The sequence below is a fragment of the Condylostylus longicornis genome, unplaced genomic scaffold, assembly GCF_029603195.1.
Source record: "Condylostylus longicornis isolate FDR11 unplaced genomic scaffold, ASM2960319v2 ptg000135l, whole genome shotgun sequence".
Lineage (NCBI taxonomy): Eukaryota > Metazoa > Arthropoda > Insecta > Diptera > Dolichopodidae > Condylostylus > Condylostylus longicornis.
The window spans coordinates 4598735-4614687 of record NW_026578103.1 but is presented as its reverse complement, the minus strand read 5'-3'; the positions used below and the strand labels follow the sequence as shown (position 1 = coordinate 4614687).

Here is a 15953-nt window from a genome sequence, read left to right as displayed (position 1 = left end):
TGTAATTGTAGCTGCACAAAATTCAAGTTGATATTACACAAATAAAAGGGTAATCTTATAATCCTATATAACATAAAATTGAATTTCAAATAATCTTAAAACCAAGACGGTATTATCAAACTAAGACTACGTCATATCAAACAAAAAACGAAATCATCTTAAAATTCAATACATTATAGTATTCGTGGCTTCCAGATTGTAGAAAAATCAGTTTTTAAACAGTCTCTAAACTGCTTCGAAACTTTATTACTCTAACGTAAAAGCTGAACCGTAAAAACTTTAGAAAGTTTACAAAGTTATTTTTTTCAGTACTCTCAGCTTTGTCAAATCAATTTATAAATTTCAATAAAACATAAAATCAGCACTAAGCATAAGTCCATTTTATATATTAAATTTAAAGGAAATTTATTTATTATCTCTCAATATACATAACGGTCTTAAATATAAATTCTACCTATAGTAAATGTCCAGTTCCTAAAACATGACATATCCAAAAAAAATTGATTAATCAATGACTTTTCAAAGCTTAACCAATACATCTTTAATTAAAATTATGAATTGGTTGAGCCGAAATATAACAGTGAACACACTGACAGATTGATAAGTATAAAGGCCGATAGTAAACAGATCAACATCTCTTCAAAGAGGAGTTTATTTACGGTTCTTTCTCGTAAAAAATGCATTTCCGTTAAAAACTCAACATGTGAAATTTGGCGCCATTACATAATCCCCCCCCTATAATATGCTACCTACATGTAGAAGATTTGGCAAAATTTTGATTCTACAATAATTGCATATATACAGGCGAATGTTTAAAAAATTAACATTTTTATGTTCATAAAAAAACCTGTCGAAAGTCTAACATTTAAAAATGAAAATTTCTTCTTTTGCATAAACAAAGAAATACCAGAAAAAACAAAAATTTTTTAAACTTATTAAAAACTTTAGTATTAACCCTACCTACTTCAATTTAATTATCCTTACTTATTTACTTACTTTATACATTTATTATATTGCATACCAAAGTATCGATATCATTTACGCGTTTCACATTGTGTACATACAGACACCTTTCAAGGGCTATAAAACTGATTGAAATATTTAATGAAGTTAACACGAAAATATTACAATTAACAAAAATATTCACTTGTTGTATTAAATGGTTCACTAACACATACTGCAATGTAATACCGTTGTAAAACGGTATTATTTCTTGCCATAAGATTTGTATATACTGACAAGGTGCGATACGTATACCTACTTATAATTTCTATAATACTTACATGCATATCACATAAACATAGATTTATGTATATATTTCACTATTATATAAGGTTTGGTATTATATAAGTGATATACAAAGTTCAACAAAAATAAAAGTAAAAAAATATTTTTTTGCTTTTTACTGCAAATATTAATACAAGTAAGTATTCGTATTCACATATTTTGCGTGCTATTAATGTAAAAGAAAAATTAATTCAAAGCCTTAGTGTGTATTCAGAAGAAAATGTTTAGTTATTAGAAGAAATTCAAAGCTGCAATAATAATTATCGGGATCAGTATCGCGGATAAAAGCATTTTTTAACAGTATATTACCGTTATTTTCCTTTTTTAACTATGTCAAGTATTAATTTAGAGACAATTTTTAATGCCGATAATGTTTATTCTGCTGTTAAACCAATATCCGTGTGCACTTATATTGGTGGATTAGGACCAATACTGCCGAATAATGACAATTTTGCAACTAAAATAATTGGATATATTTTCAGTATATTACACATAGCCGTATATTTTACATGTTGTGCTATTTCTATATATCAAAAACAAACAGTTGTAGGATATTTTTTCCATAATAGTGTTACCAGGTATATATATTTTAAGTTAAAAAATTTAATAATAAATTTAAATTTAAAAATTTAAAAAATTGATTATTTGATTTTTTTTTTTGTTTTTGTTTTAAGAATTGGTGATTTTTTACAAGGAATTTGTGGAATTTTAATTATGTGCATCCTTTTTATCAATGCACTAACAAAAAATTCATCCAATATACTATTAGGAAATTTACAAATAATTGATGGAATTTTACAAAAATTTGGTTTTAAATTTAATTATAAAAAAATTCTTCATTATTCATATTTAATAACCTTTATAATTTTTATATTTAATTTTTTATATTATTTTGGTTGCTTTTATTTATTAAAATTTACTGGCATAAATCCATCCTTTGAAGTTTACTCAACATTTGTAATGCCATATATTCACATGGCATTGGTTTTGGTCAAATTTAAAAGTTATATGAAATTAATTGCATTCAGAATATCTATGTTAAATCAGGTAAGAATTAAATGCTTTTATAACAACATATTGTATAAATTTGAACTTTTACATAAAGTCACTATAAAATAAAAAAAAGATAATAAAATTTTTGTATATGGAAAAAGTCTTCATTTTTTAGCAAATTCTCAAGAGATTTTAAAGAAATGTTGTTATGAATTTCACTTTGCCTGTTCATGCGTCAAATTTCTTAAACGACGCATATATGGAAATAAATAAGCTTTACTTTTTGATAAAATTTTCGTTAGGTGTGTTAATTAAGAATTTCGTTCTATTTCCATTCTTGTACAAATTAATGCTGCTCACGATTTGATACTTTATGACTTTTCAAAAAACTTGTTAGTATTTTTTCATTAATTTATATGAGTGAAAATTAAATTCCGTATTACTCAACCTAGGTGTGAGGAGAATTCCATCATATTTAATCGAGTAGATTTTCAGCAAATTTTACTCGGATATTTAATTTACTTTTTCACATTTTATCATATAAGAGTTTTGAAATTAAAAATATATTAAAAAGAGTACAGTATCTAGTTTTCAAATATGATACATGAGAAGCGATTGCATTCAAGACACAACTTCAAATTTTAGCAACATGATGCTTATTACGGTTTCGATCCTAACTTATTCGTTGATTAAATATTTTGCGTATAGAGCATCATTGTTGTATTATAGGATCAAATAGATAATTTTCTTTTTTTTCTTCTTTTCCTTATTTGTAATTTATTGTATTTGTATTGTCCAAAAGGGAAGAGTTGAAAGAGTGTAAATACTTATTCGACCTGATATTAAACCCGTTCTTATGTTATACGTATATTATATGCAATATCAAAGTCCCATAGATTTTGAATTATCTAATGCTGTTTTTTAATTCTTAACTATAATCTCGAATGTATGCAAATAATGGAATAATTATATAATTTCGATAAAGCCATTTGATTTTTTAAGAGAAACGCGCTGCTTTAAAAAACCATAAATTAACCACAGGTTTATTGTAGTTTGTTTAACGAATAAAGAAATTTTCAATAATAAAAGCAAATATTTTTTTTATTTTGTTTGTTATTTTCTTAATTAGAATTTATAAAGACTCACCTTTATTCCATTTAATTACTTTGTTTTACAAGATATTCTTTTTGTACACGAATATATACACATTTTATTTTTATATATAACTTAGTTCCAAGTATAACTAAAAAAATTTAACTTGAATTACTTGAAAATAAAAAAATATTTAAATATATTCGTTTATGTGTTTCAAGAAATTTCAAAAGTTTAAGGATTAAGAAGAATTTATAATCAAAAATATGTAGATTTACTTATTTGTACTCCTATAAAAATTATCTACTACTATTATAAGGTTGAAATTGTGGAATTTTATTAATTTTTGCTTATTGAACAAATATTAATCAATTTTATTTAAATATTATACATATTTCGTTCCCGAAGAGAAAATTGAAATTAAAATGCAATGCAAACAAAATAAAAAAAATAGTTCGAAATTTTCATGTGTAAAATATTCACCTTATTGCCATATTAATTTATTTATTAATAAGGATATTCACGTCTGAAAGTTTTTATATATTCATAATTTAAATAGTATCGAAATTATTTAATTTTAAATTCATCATGTATTTTATATTCAAGTTTATTGAATGACATTTAAATTTGATTACATGAGCCCTTGTTTGCTTTTAATTTATAACATACGCCAACACAAATTTTAAACCGATTATTAAATAGCATTCAGATATCTTTATAAGATAATCTTTATAAGGCTAACTACGTGTTGCATATACATATGTATATATTTATGTAATAATATTTGTCTATTACAGGAATTATAAAATAATATTGTCACCTTCTAATGTAATATTTTTATAAGCATATAATATTAAAATCATTGGTGAATTCTCAATTGCAACATTTGTAAGTGTCAAATTCAATTTAAATTTATTAAATGAATATTATAAAAATTTATAGTGCAAATTTGTAGTGCAATTTGCTCTCAAATTATTAACAATGTTTCGTTAATTATTCACAAATTCACAAAAACAGAAATAAGAAAAAGTTATTGCAGACTTCAGTTCTTATATTGTGTTTTCTGTAACAATTAGCATTGAATCTCTAATTGTGAGATAGAAATAAATTAAAAGAATTTCACAAAAATGTATTTTTTCTGGGTAATTTTCACAAAAGTGCGGTTGTAGTTTTCACAAACATGTTTCACAATATACAAACCAAATTTCTGCACAACAGATATAAAACAAAAATAATAAATACAACTGAGCTTCAACCTTTTTTAGAATTAGTTTTTAAAAATGACTTTATCTTTTATAAATATATTTATAAAAGATAAAGTCATTTTTTAGCACGATTCCAAAGCAAAATTGGAAAAAAGTGCTTATTTCTCTTAAAACACATGTCTGACCATGTGTCCGCTTATAAAACTTTTACAATGTTTGAGATAGAAAGCTGAAATTTTATACACAAATAAATCCACAAATATAATTAATCTTTAGTAAAACCACAAATATATTTTAAATCCGCAAATGCAGAAAAATAGTAGAATGACTCTTTGGCACAGCCAAATTGAACATTAAAAATACAAAATGAGCATTAAAATTCACCGCTACCCAAAACACGAGTTTTTCAAATTTTTGATATCGTTCTTTTTCCAGACTGAAACTTGTTGGAGTCTGAAATTATTAGTTTAATTAAAACTAGTGTTACAAGAAATTTTTGTTCAATGCGACCTTTAAATTTTCGGCGACTTAACTTTCGGAAAATGCAAGCATTTCCAAATTTCTACAAAAGCAGCAAATTTCATGCCAATAAAAAGTATAATTATTTATCTTAACTAATTAACTTAACCATCTAATGCGACCATTAAGCGTTATTGATGGTTAAATAACATTATTAAATTAAGCGCTATTATGTTTTTTTTTATCTAGTGTATATTTTTAATGAATAAAGTTGGGTCAAACCAATGGTTTGTACTGTAGCACTTTTCCCTTCAACAAGTGAAGGACCTTAGATAACGGTAAATTTTAACGGCCATTTTGTTTTTCTAAAGTTTAACTATAGTATACCGCGCTAGGGTAAGCTGGCCTTTGCAACAAATAGTTGAAAAGGCCATTTTTAGGGTTTTGGGGGGTATAACTTCTAGAGGGGGGGATATAGGTAAAAATTTTGTTCTACGGAAATAAGTTTCTAGTAAAGATCTATGTACGTATTAAATTTCAGCTTTCTATCTTCAAGGGTGTAGAAGTTTTGTAAACAAAAAAGTGTCCACGGACGGACGGACGGACTGACAGACGGACGGACGGACTGACGGACGAACGGACGGACAGAATGAAACTAATAAGCACTTTTTTTCTAAAAATTTTTGGAAAAGTGCTAAAAATAGTAGTCCGCAGGAAATAACATATATTTTAAATAAAGTAAAAATTTTTTAGTGAATTTCAAATATTAGTTTCAGGTTCTTGGTTTAATTTATTACTTTCACGTGCTCAAATATCAATTCTTTGAATTACTTTAAATTTGCTGCAATTTTAGATTTTTTGTTTTTCTGGTCAATTATTGCAACAGAACTACTGAAATTCTAACCTTGATTTTATCTATATGATTTTATAAAGCATTTTATTTCTATTATTCCATATTTCTGCTTAATTTAAACATATTTTTTGTTCCCATAATTCTCCTCTTCTCATTCTTACCGTATAGAAAGGCTTTCAAAATTGCGTCAATACAGTAATTCCAAATAAAAATGCTACAATGACATGAATATTTGCAATTCAAATTTTTTTGAATTAGTCTTTCTTTTGTTCTTTTCATAGATCCCGAAATTATACGATTAAACACAACAAACAAAACAACCACTTTTGTCTTCTACTCTTTATGTTTTATATCACTCACACACATTGTATTATCTTCTAAAAGACCTTAAAAAGACAGTTTTTGAGTATATAAGAAATGTTTTAAAACCCTGTTAGTATACCCTTAATTTCAACCATTAATAACATTTTACTTTAATATTAATTATAGAAAATAAAAATTTTATATTAAATGTTAATAAGTTTCTACTTGTCGACTCTCTTAACTAAATAATGGATGAATACTCTTGGGGAAATTTTACTATTCTCGTTATACTACCGTACAAAAATTAATTGGAAATTATACAATGTGGTATATTTTGAATATTATGGGTTTGAATATTATGAATAAAATTATAGTTTGAATATTTGTATTTAAATTTTGATCGTATAATCATTTTACCAACTTTTTTAATAGCTGTGATGTCAGTTATACTTTATATAATAAAATAGATTAAAACTTTAACTCTTTAATATACTCGTAGCTCATTTATAAGACAATTTTCATTTATCAATTTTAAACCCAAAAGATGAATTCAATGGGAACTATTTGATAATTCTGTCATAGCTGTTTTAGCAAGCAAAACGATATGGGTCAAAATTATAAAATGTACACACTTAGGAAGCTACTGAATATCAATCATTTTGTAAAGAATGTAATAATTTTTTTAATTATTTTTAACCTATAATTTTTTTATTTCGCAAACGTAAAATATAACAAATTGCTTCTTCTAAATTAAATAAAATTTTTAGCTTTTTCGAAATAAACTCGCTTCCATTTTCCTTCCCTTCCAAGTTGTCACCTCTCACAATAAACAAATTTCAATTTTCGGCTTTTTAATACAGCAAACTAGCAGTAAACTTCTTTCCATCAAAAAATAAAATTACCGAATTCGCCCATTATGTTAATGCTTCTTTTAATTTTCATTCTTACCGTAAAAGTATTCAATACTGCATGATCTAATTTTGATATGTTCACGAGAATAATATTTTAATAAAAGATTATTGATTTTTATGGCACTATTCCAAAATAAATTTTGAAAAAAGTGCTTATTATTTCCACTCCATCCGTCCATTCGTGGACGTGGTTACAAAACTTGTACACCTTTGAAGATAGAAAGCTGGTATTTTTACATTTTTACTAAAAACTTATTTTCGTAGAAGAAATTTTTATCATCTAAAAGTTATAGCCCCTCAAATTCCAAAAAGTGCCGCTTTTTGTCTATTTACTGTAACAAAACTACTAAAAATTTTAAATTTAACAAACGCAGAAAAATAGTTGTGAGCTTTTTCCATCGCGGCATAGCTTTGTTGAGTTTTAAAAAACAAAATGGCCGCTAAAATTAACCGTTATTTAAAATTCATTTTTTTCAAATTTTTGATACCGCTCTTCTTCTTGATTACAAGTTGTATAAGTCTGAAATTTTAACAGTTTTTAGATACTAAAAAACAGTTTATTTTCCTCGAAGAAAATTTGTTTCTAACTCAATGGCCCCTCAAGTTATCGTCCCGACAAATTTGTAAAATATGAATGTACGTCATATTATATTTGTGAAACTGTAACCTTTCCAAATTTCTATAAATACAGAATGCTAAGGGTAATAGCATCAAAAAATATAATTATTTTTCTTAACTTAACCGTTGGTAATGTTTCTTTCAAATTCTTTTTTCCATCCTAATTGTAGGCAATAGTTCTATATATAATTTTGGTACATCAATGAAACTAGTAGTTTATATAATGTAGAAGATTGCTTTTAGTGAGTTAGAAGCAACTTTATTAAAAAAAATTTTCACTTTTTCAAGAAAATGTGCAACTTTGAACACCATTGGTGTTATCCGAATTTATTTCTTATATTGCTAATTTTGTGACAATAGTAACATAGGAAACATAAAATTAACAAATTGTTAAACACTTTAATAGTTCACTTTTAAAAATTAATTTCATAAAAAATCAAAAATTACCATAAAATTTTTCTCTTACTTTTTCATTTGTTTTGTTTTTCAAGTCCATTATGTGTACAAGCATTATGAAATCGCTTTGGTATTTCATGAAAGTTCTATGTAATTATACTTGTATACTATTATAAATTATATAATGTTATATTAGGTATCAAAGTAAAATAGTAATGATGTAATAACATTGTATATTTGTATATGTTTATATACGTTGTATACGTTGATTATAATTTTTAATTTAGTCCTTATATGAAAGTATCTCCAGAAGGATAAAAATTTTTTTTTCTTTTTTTGAAAATGACAATAATTCCCCCTTCTACGTTTTTCTATAATTTAATTGCGAGCTAATAAAATATTTATATTTTTATAAACTACAAAATAATTATTAATTTTTTTTTGTCCTTTATTTTTACATTTTTATTGTTATTAAATGAAATTAACATTAAATTTTATTAGGAATAAAAATTACTAAGATATTTTTTTATAAAATTTTTTTAGTCATAAAAGTGCTCTTATATTATCCATTAATAAAAATATCGGAAAATAAATTTAATTATCGGACAATATTGATAAAAATATAAAAATATTTTATATTACTTTAAGAAAAAAAGAAATTATTAAACCCTAAAAAATTATAATTTTATTAATAAGATAGGCTTTTATTTGAAATTTTCTAAAAAATTTTAATATAATTATGTCGTCAATTTATTCAATGAAAAGATTAACAGAAGCTGATGATGTTTACAGTTCCGTAGCACCAGCATATTTACTTAGCTACTTAAGCGGTCTTTCACCGACGTTTATAAACACGAAAAGTTTTTGTGTTAAAGCATTTGGTTATATTTTAACATTACTGCATTTAGCTGTTTATGGAATTTGTTTTACAGTTACAATAATGAGAAAAGAAACCCTTGTAGGTTATTTCTTTCAGAGTGAAGTTTCAAGGTAAAAATTTTTAGTTAAAACCTTAATACGATGACAACGCCATGTATAACAAATTTATTGAAAACAAAAACAATTTCTTTTTTTATTTTAAAGATTTGGTGATTTTCTACAAGTTATATCTGGTGTTGTAATTGTTGGAATAATTTTTACACATTCATTATTAAATAATTCGGCAAATGCTATTTTACCAGGTTTAGAAATTATTGATACTGAATTGACAAAATTTGGAATGAATATTCATTATAAAAAAATTCTTAAATTCTCTTATTTTTGGATGGCAATTATATTTATTGCAAATTGGGCTTATTACTTTGGAAGCTATGAACTAATAACATATGCTGGGGTTCATCCATCATTTGAAGCTTATACATCATATTTTTTACCATACTTTAATATTGCTTTAGTTATAATAAAATTTTCTATATTATCAAAAATAATACGTTTTCGAGTATCACTATTAAACAAGGTATATTAAATTTTTTTGTAAATATATTTTTATGATAAATATTATTACACCTAAGTTTTGTAAGTTAAAAAACGCTTATGTGAGTAGAACGCATAGTACCTCATTTACTACATTTGTAAATTGAGTATGTATAAGAAAAGATGGGAGTTGCTTTTCAAAAAATTTTTAAGAAAATAATTTGAAAACATTTAAATGCAAACTAATATGCTTGCTTAACAATTTCATTAAAATTAGGTTTAAATGTTACTATTAATAAAGACTATTAGATATTTTGGAATTTAGTAAAATGAAATTACCGTAAGGTGAAGGATTTGCAGTTATATTGTATCACGTACACGTGCAAGATACAATTATAAGCCAATTTGTTTATTTAGGATATAAACTTAATATTAAAACTAATTAATAAATATGAAATTAAATATGAATTTTTAAAAAAATATAGAAATTTATGTTATAAACCATTTGCTTAGCATTAAAATTTCTAGATCCTATATGGGGTTTTTTGCAAGCTCTTTTTCGTATTCTTTAAATTATTTTTTCTTTTTTTATAATTCTTCAATTTTAGATTAAATTCTAACTTTAAATAAATTCAGACGTCATCAAATCATGCAATTTCAGCATATAGCAATTTTTTTTATTTTCCTGAAGTTATGCAATATTTTTTAATAGAAATGTGGATGTTTCTTTTCGTTTTGTAATATGTACCTATGTATAATGTTAATATTTAAGTTACGTTGTTTAAGATTTTTAAATTAATTTATTTAGTGTTTAATTTGAATATTTAAACATCTTTCCTATTATATATAATAATATTAATTGACATTTAGAAAACTAAACTAATAATTATATTTTTTTCCATTAATTTTTCTTTAAAGGTTTTAGAAATTTATTTAAATCGTTTGAAACCTGATGGTCACTCAATTGACATTGAAAAATTTGGGCAAAATATTAAATGCTGTCATGGTATTAAATGCACATTTACATTTGATGAAAGACATTGCCTTCATATGAAAGATCCTCTAAAATTAGTTATGCACATTCACAATTTATTATGTGATGTATGTGAAATATTGGAAGATTGTTTAAGTTATCAAATGTTAGCAATTATTTCCGTTTCATTTTTATATATAATATTTGATGGTTATTATATATTACAAGCTCTTGTATTTCCATCACCAAATAGTTCAAACATTTTAGCCACCGAAGTTATATTATTCTTTTCAATTCAACTATTTTTATATGTGATGATTATAGCTGGAATAACTGAAGCTAGCAATTCAACAATGCAAGAAGTAAGATTTTAAAAATGATATGTTTGTATGTATATATGTAATTAGTTTATTTTTTATTACTATTATTAATTCTTTATTATTAAACATTAATACATCGTCACTGCAGCAATACTACTCAATAGTAAATACACATTATAATTGAATACTCACCCTTTATAAACGACTGTTTTAATAAATATAATTTAAAACTCTAAATTCAAGAAGAAATGCAAAAACGCTTTAATGAGCGCAAAATAAAAACTCTTTCATACATAAAAGTCTAAACAACCAATTCTTCGAAATTAAAAAAAAAACTAAATATAAATAAAATAAATTCAAAATAAAGATAATTTGTATAAGGGAACAAAAAGTTTTGCAACATAGTGTCCATCAAATTTACATTGGCATTAAAAAAGAGGAAACATATAAACAAATTAATGATAAAGATTAAATTATTTTTAAAAGTTTTCCTCAAAAAATTTTGCAAAATTCTTCTTTTCATAAATACAAACAAATTTTTTACTTTTTTTTCTACATTAAATATATCATAAAAACTAAAAAAAACATCTACCCAAGGATCACTCGTACACAATGATTTTATGTAGTTCTAGCAGCTAACATTAAATTTTGTAAAGTTTAGTAACGTCTCCATTTTTTTTAATAAATAATAATTTTTTTATACAAACATAAAACATTTTTTTTTTATTTCGTTTTAGAACCAAAAAACTTTGAATTATGTTCACAAAATATTGTCACATGTTGACAACACAAATGAAAAAGAATCATTGATTGCATTATCATTGCAGTTAGTAAACCGTGACGTCAGATTTTCAGCTGCTGGTTTATTTTATTTAGATAGGACCTTATACTTTACGGTATGTATATGTATATGTTGCAGTTTCGTGTCTTCGAAAAACGAAACGCGAACCATAAAACAAAAACATTACAAATTTAAAAAGCACAGAAATTCTACATTTTAAAATAAAACTTGGAAAATTTTAAACCTCTTTTTAATCTATTATAGGCTTTTTTTTGCAACCACATTTTTTATGATCTACATAATATATACTTGTATTGCAAGCACATATTCGGTATTATGGAAGAATCACGAAACTGCTTTTATAAGAAACTTGAGTTTCATATACAGAAATATTCAAAATTTTCTAAACTATCTTTATAAAAAACCCATGTAACTCGCTAACGTTAGTATTTTCGGAAAAAGTACGTTGTAAATTTTAGACGTATCTGCAAATTGACATTATTTTGTGTAAATTTTTAAAATGCATTTTTTCGAGAAAAAAAAAAAAAAAAACAGTTTCGTGACTCTTCCATAATATCGACGATATGTATTGTACGATTATTACCCTCAAATACATGAATCGATTTCGGTATTGCAAAAAAGACGAACTTTATAATAATTTGCAATGTCACTGTAACGTGTATAATACTAAAAGAAAATATTGTCATAACATTTTTGGCAATAGGTGCTTTAAAATATGACGAGTACCTTTAAGGATAAAATGTTATTTAGCGACAAATAAAGAACTAAAAGCTTGTTTTTCAAACAATTTACCAAGCATCAGTTACACAATATCCGTGTACAGTGCATAAAACCATTTTCAACATTAATTCTTGTATTTGATTTAATTTTTTTGAATCGGGATCTGGGCTCTCATAGGGCTGTAGATCTCGCTGAAAACTTTCCAACAATTCTACATCCTTTAAATAGAAAACAATTTTATATACAAATGGATCTTAAGAAATATATTTCTCCAGAAGAAATTTTATTCGAAATCGCGCATACTCGTAAATAACTCCCAAACATTAATAAAGATCCCATTTCCGAAGAAAAAAAAATACTCTTTAAAATTATCCTCCCCAAAATAAGAATTTCAATTTTTAAAGCTTAAGATTTGGATTTTCTGTAAAAAAGTCAACAAAATAAATGTGTTTTATTAGAAAATATATTCAATTATTTTAAAAGACCAAGTTACATGTAAAGTTCTTATCGTACTTTTCTTATATATTTCGAAATATCTAATATATGGTGACAGGAAAAAGTGACAGAGGGTGAGAGTATTTATGAAAGTTCTTACTCTTTCACAGTTATAATTAACTGTAAGAATCTATCTTTTTATTATTACAGAATTTTGTCTATTTGAAGAAATAGATAAAAAAAGAATAAGATAAAGAAAGAACTTGATTTTGTAAAGCAAAACAATATTGTTAATTTTGAAAGTATTTGTAATTAAGTTTGGGCACTCACTACTTTTACTTTTTTATGTTACCGTTCGTTTTTTTAAAATTTGACTTTTAATTTCTAAAACGCAAAATTACAAAAATTTACGATATGCATTTGTATTTAGTAACAAATATAAACCTGGAAACAAAGTTTACTGAAAAGAAAGAAACCAAATTTGTATTCAAACTTTTTTTTAATTAGAATTTTTATTACTCGGCTTTTTTATTTATATTGGATATGATATGATTACGAAATATAATGGAGCAAACTTTCATTGAAGATCGGTTCAGAATCTGCATCCAAGTAAATTTTATTTATACATTTAAATGAGTAATATTCTATACCCCTGCATTCGGAGAGGGGACTAAATAAAGTGAATTGTGATTGAAGCTTGAGAATAGAGGTTTAAAAAAGACATACATATTGTTAATTTAGAAAATAAAATCGACTCTTTGATAGTTATAAACAATAGTTGGAAGTACGAAATAATTGGAACCAAATAATATTTTTATATTTGATTTTTTAGATTGCTGGCGCAACTACTACATACCTTATTATATTAATTCAATTTAGTTCATACCAACCACCAAATAGCAGTTTGAACGTTTCAGCTACTTCATAATTCCTTGGAGTTTTAAACATAAAACTTTAACTTTGGAGTTTTAATATAATATATGCATGTAAGTTTGCATGTATCTTTGGGTATTTATTAACAAAACCATACACATTTTATTATTATAATCATTAAAATTATTTATTATTAATGTCAAAATGAATGCCAAGTTATTGTAAAATCTGAAAATAAAACATTTGTACATATTTTCATCTAAAAATTATTTTAAAACAATCCCGTATAAAAGTACAGGTAAAAATTTCAGTTTTGTAACTTTAATAGTTTCTGACCTCTGTTCGAACAACTTATGAAGTTACAAGTAGTCGGGAAATTTCAATGGCAAATATAACAGTCCTACTACGATATTTGCTTGAATATATTTTCAAAAATATACCCTGAATAATTTCTGAGATATTGCCAAACAACTTTGGAAGTTATATTGCATCTATCGCTCGTGAAATCATAACAACTTTTAACGAATATAGGCCATTTTACCATATTTTGTTTTGGCAAAATTTCAGAACTGTATGTTGAACAGTTTTGATGATATAACGAAATAATTCTTCAAGTTGCATAACAGCTACCAGAAAGAGCCAACCAATTTGAACGACTTTTATCAAACACAAGAAGCTAAAAACGAATACGAGTAACACTCGTACATTCGTTTGCACGAAATTTCAATACCATAACTTCTATTATTTCTAACATATGTATAGCAAAATTCATTTTAAAGTTGTATGGGGTAGTACATATGTATGTACTTATACAATATATAAAAATATGAAACCATAATTCGATATCGTATTTTAGTCGCAATAACAAGTTCTTGCATTCAAGCTTATGTATGTGTTGCAATATTATAGTTTTATTTGGGTTTACGTTTACATAAGAAAAACAAATATTTAAATCGATTTTGCTCGAAACGTTATTGTTTGCATTCATGTTTTGGAAGAATAGAACAAAAGTTTAACTTTGTCATGTTGAATGTGTGTTCACAAAATGACCCTCAACTGAAATAAGACGAAACACATGCTACTTAAGACAAAGGGCACGGAAATAAGCATCTTATGGAGCTACACAATTACTTCGAGTAAACAAGTACATAATTCCCGTTATATAAAAACGGGAATATTTATGTAGCTGTTAGCGTTGTCTACATACATCAGAATGTTCATTTAGACGAAGCCTTTAAATTTTGCAGACGAAAGGAATTGTGTTAAAAGCTTGTGAAATATAAATAAATAATCAACCAGTTGAAAAACTGCATGTCATCCTAGGCCCTTATTTTGTATTCTTTGTAAGACTACGCAACGAATTAGAAATACTAAAAAAAAGAGCATTTTTGTTTCAATCTTCAGGTAAGTCTCTTTCTTTGCTCCGAGCATTGTCAAACTGAAATCAACATTAAATGCGCCGCTGTATAAAAACTAAACAAAGAAAATTTTTTTATTTTGTTTATAAAATTAATGCAGTTTGTAAATAAAAAATTATAAAATATTTAATAATAAGTGTTAAAAAAAGAATACTATTTGATAAAAACTTATAAAAAAAAATATAACAAGTGAAAAAAAGAGAAAAAAAAATCTGTTGAAAAAAGAAAAGATGTACAGTTCCAAATTGTTATTTCCATTTGTAAAAACAAATCGTTTTATAACAACATATACGTGTGAATATTACTAATTTTAATTTGTAATTTTATTAAGGTTTTAATTTTGTCAAGAAAACATTTGTTTTTATTTTGTTTTAAACTAAAATTATTTTGGATAACATAATTTTACCAGGACCCTTTTTTTTTATGCAAAATGAGTTTGTATTTGATAAAACGTAGCATGCAAAAAATATTTTAAATGATCTTTTTTTGTATAATTACAGTGAAGACTTTATAGAGTGAAGACTTGGCCACCAAAAAAATATATGAAGACGTTCCGTCCCGATGCCATATTGAATTCAGTAAGTGAAATAAAATATTGGGTAGATTGAAATATTATTTGTAAAATATTTTATTTTAGAATAAATTAGTATGCGAAACTCAATTAATGAATATACCATCTACTTCAGCGAATAATAGTATTAAAATTCGTTTAGAATTATACTGTTTTAAAGTCATTAAGATTTATATATATATGTATTTATATTTATTGTTATTAATATTGTTTAAAGTTGTTCAGTAAAACTGTCGTACAAAACTGATAACATAAGAAATTTTTTAACAAAATATGTTCATTTTCGAGGGTATTTATTTTTTTATTTTTTA

The 15953-nt window shown here is 24.9% G+C and overlaps 2 protein-coding genes across 2 annotated transcripts; both read left to right on the top strand.

Moving 5' to 3' along the window:
- Positions 1 to 1617: 1617 nt before the first annotated feature.
- On the top strand, positions 1618 to 7950 carry LOC129615137 (putative gustatory receptor 28a). Its single transcript, XM_055530214.1, has 5 exons — positions 1618 to 1865; positions 1962 to 2022; positions 2113 to 2334; positions 7795 to 7804; positions 7892 to 7950. The coding sequence occupies exons 1-5, from the start codon at positions 1618 to 1620 to the stop codon at positions 7948 to 7950; spliced, it is 600 nt and encodes a 199-aa protein (XP_055386189.1).
- A 2847-nt stretch (positions 7951 to 10797) lies between these two features.
- Positions 10798 to 13768, top strand: LOC129615495 (putative gustatory receptor 28b). The gene is made up of 3 exons (XM_055530748.1): positions 10798 to 10865; positions 11561 to 11719; positions 13613 to 13768. Exons 1-3 carry the CDS (start codon positions 10818 to 10820, stop codon positions 13706 to 13708), a joined length of 303 nt encoding a protein of 100 aa, XP_055386723.1. The 5' UTR covers positions 10798 to 10817; the 3' UTR covers positions 13709 to 13768.
- Positions 13769 to 15953: the final 2185 nt, after the last annotated feature.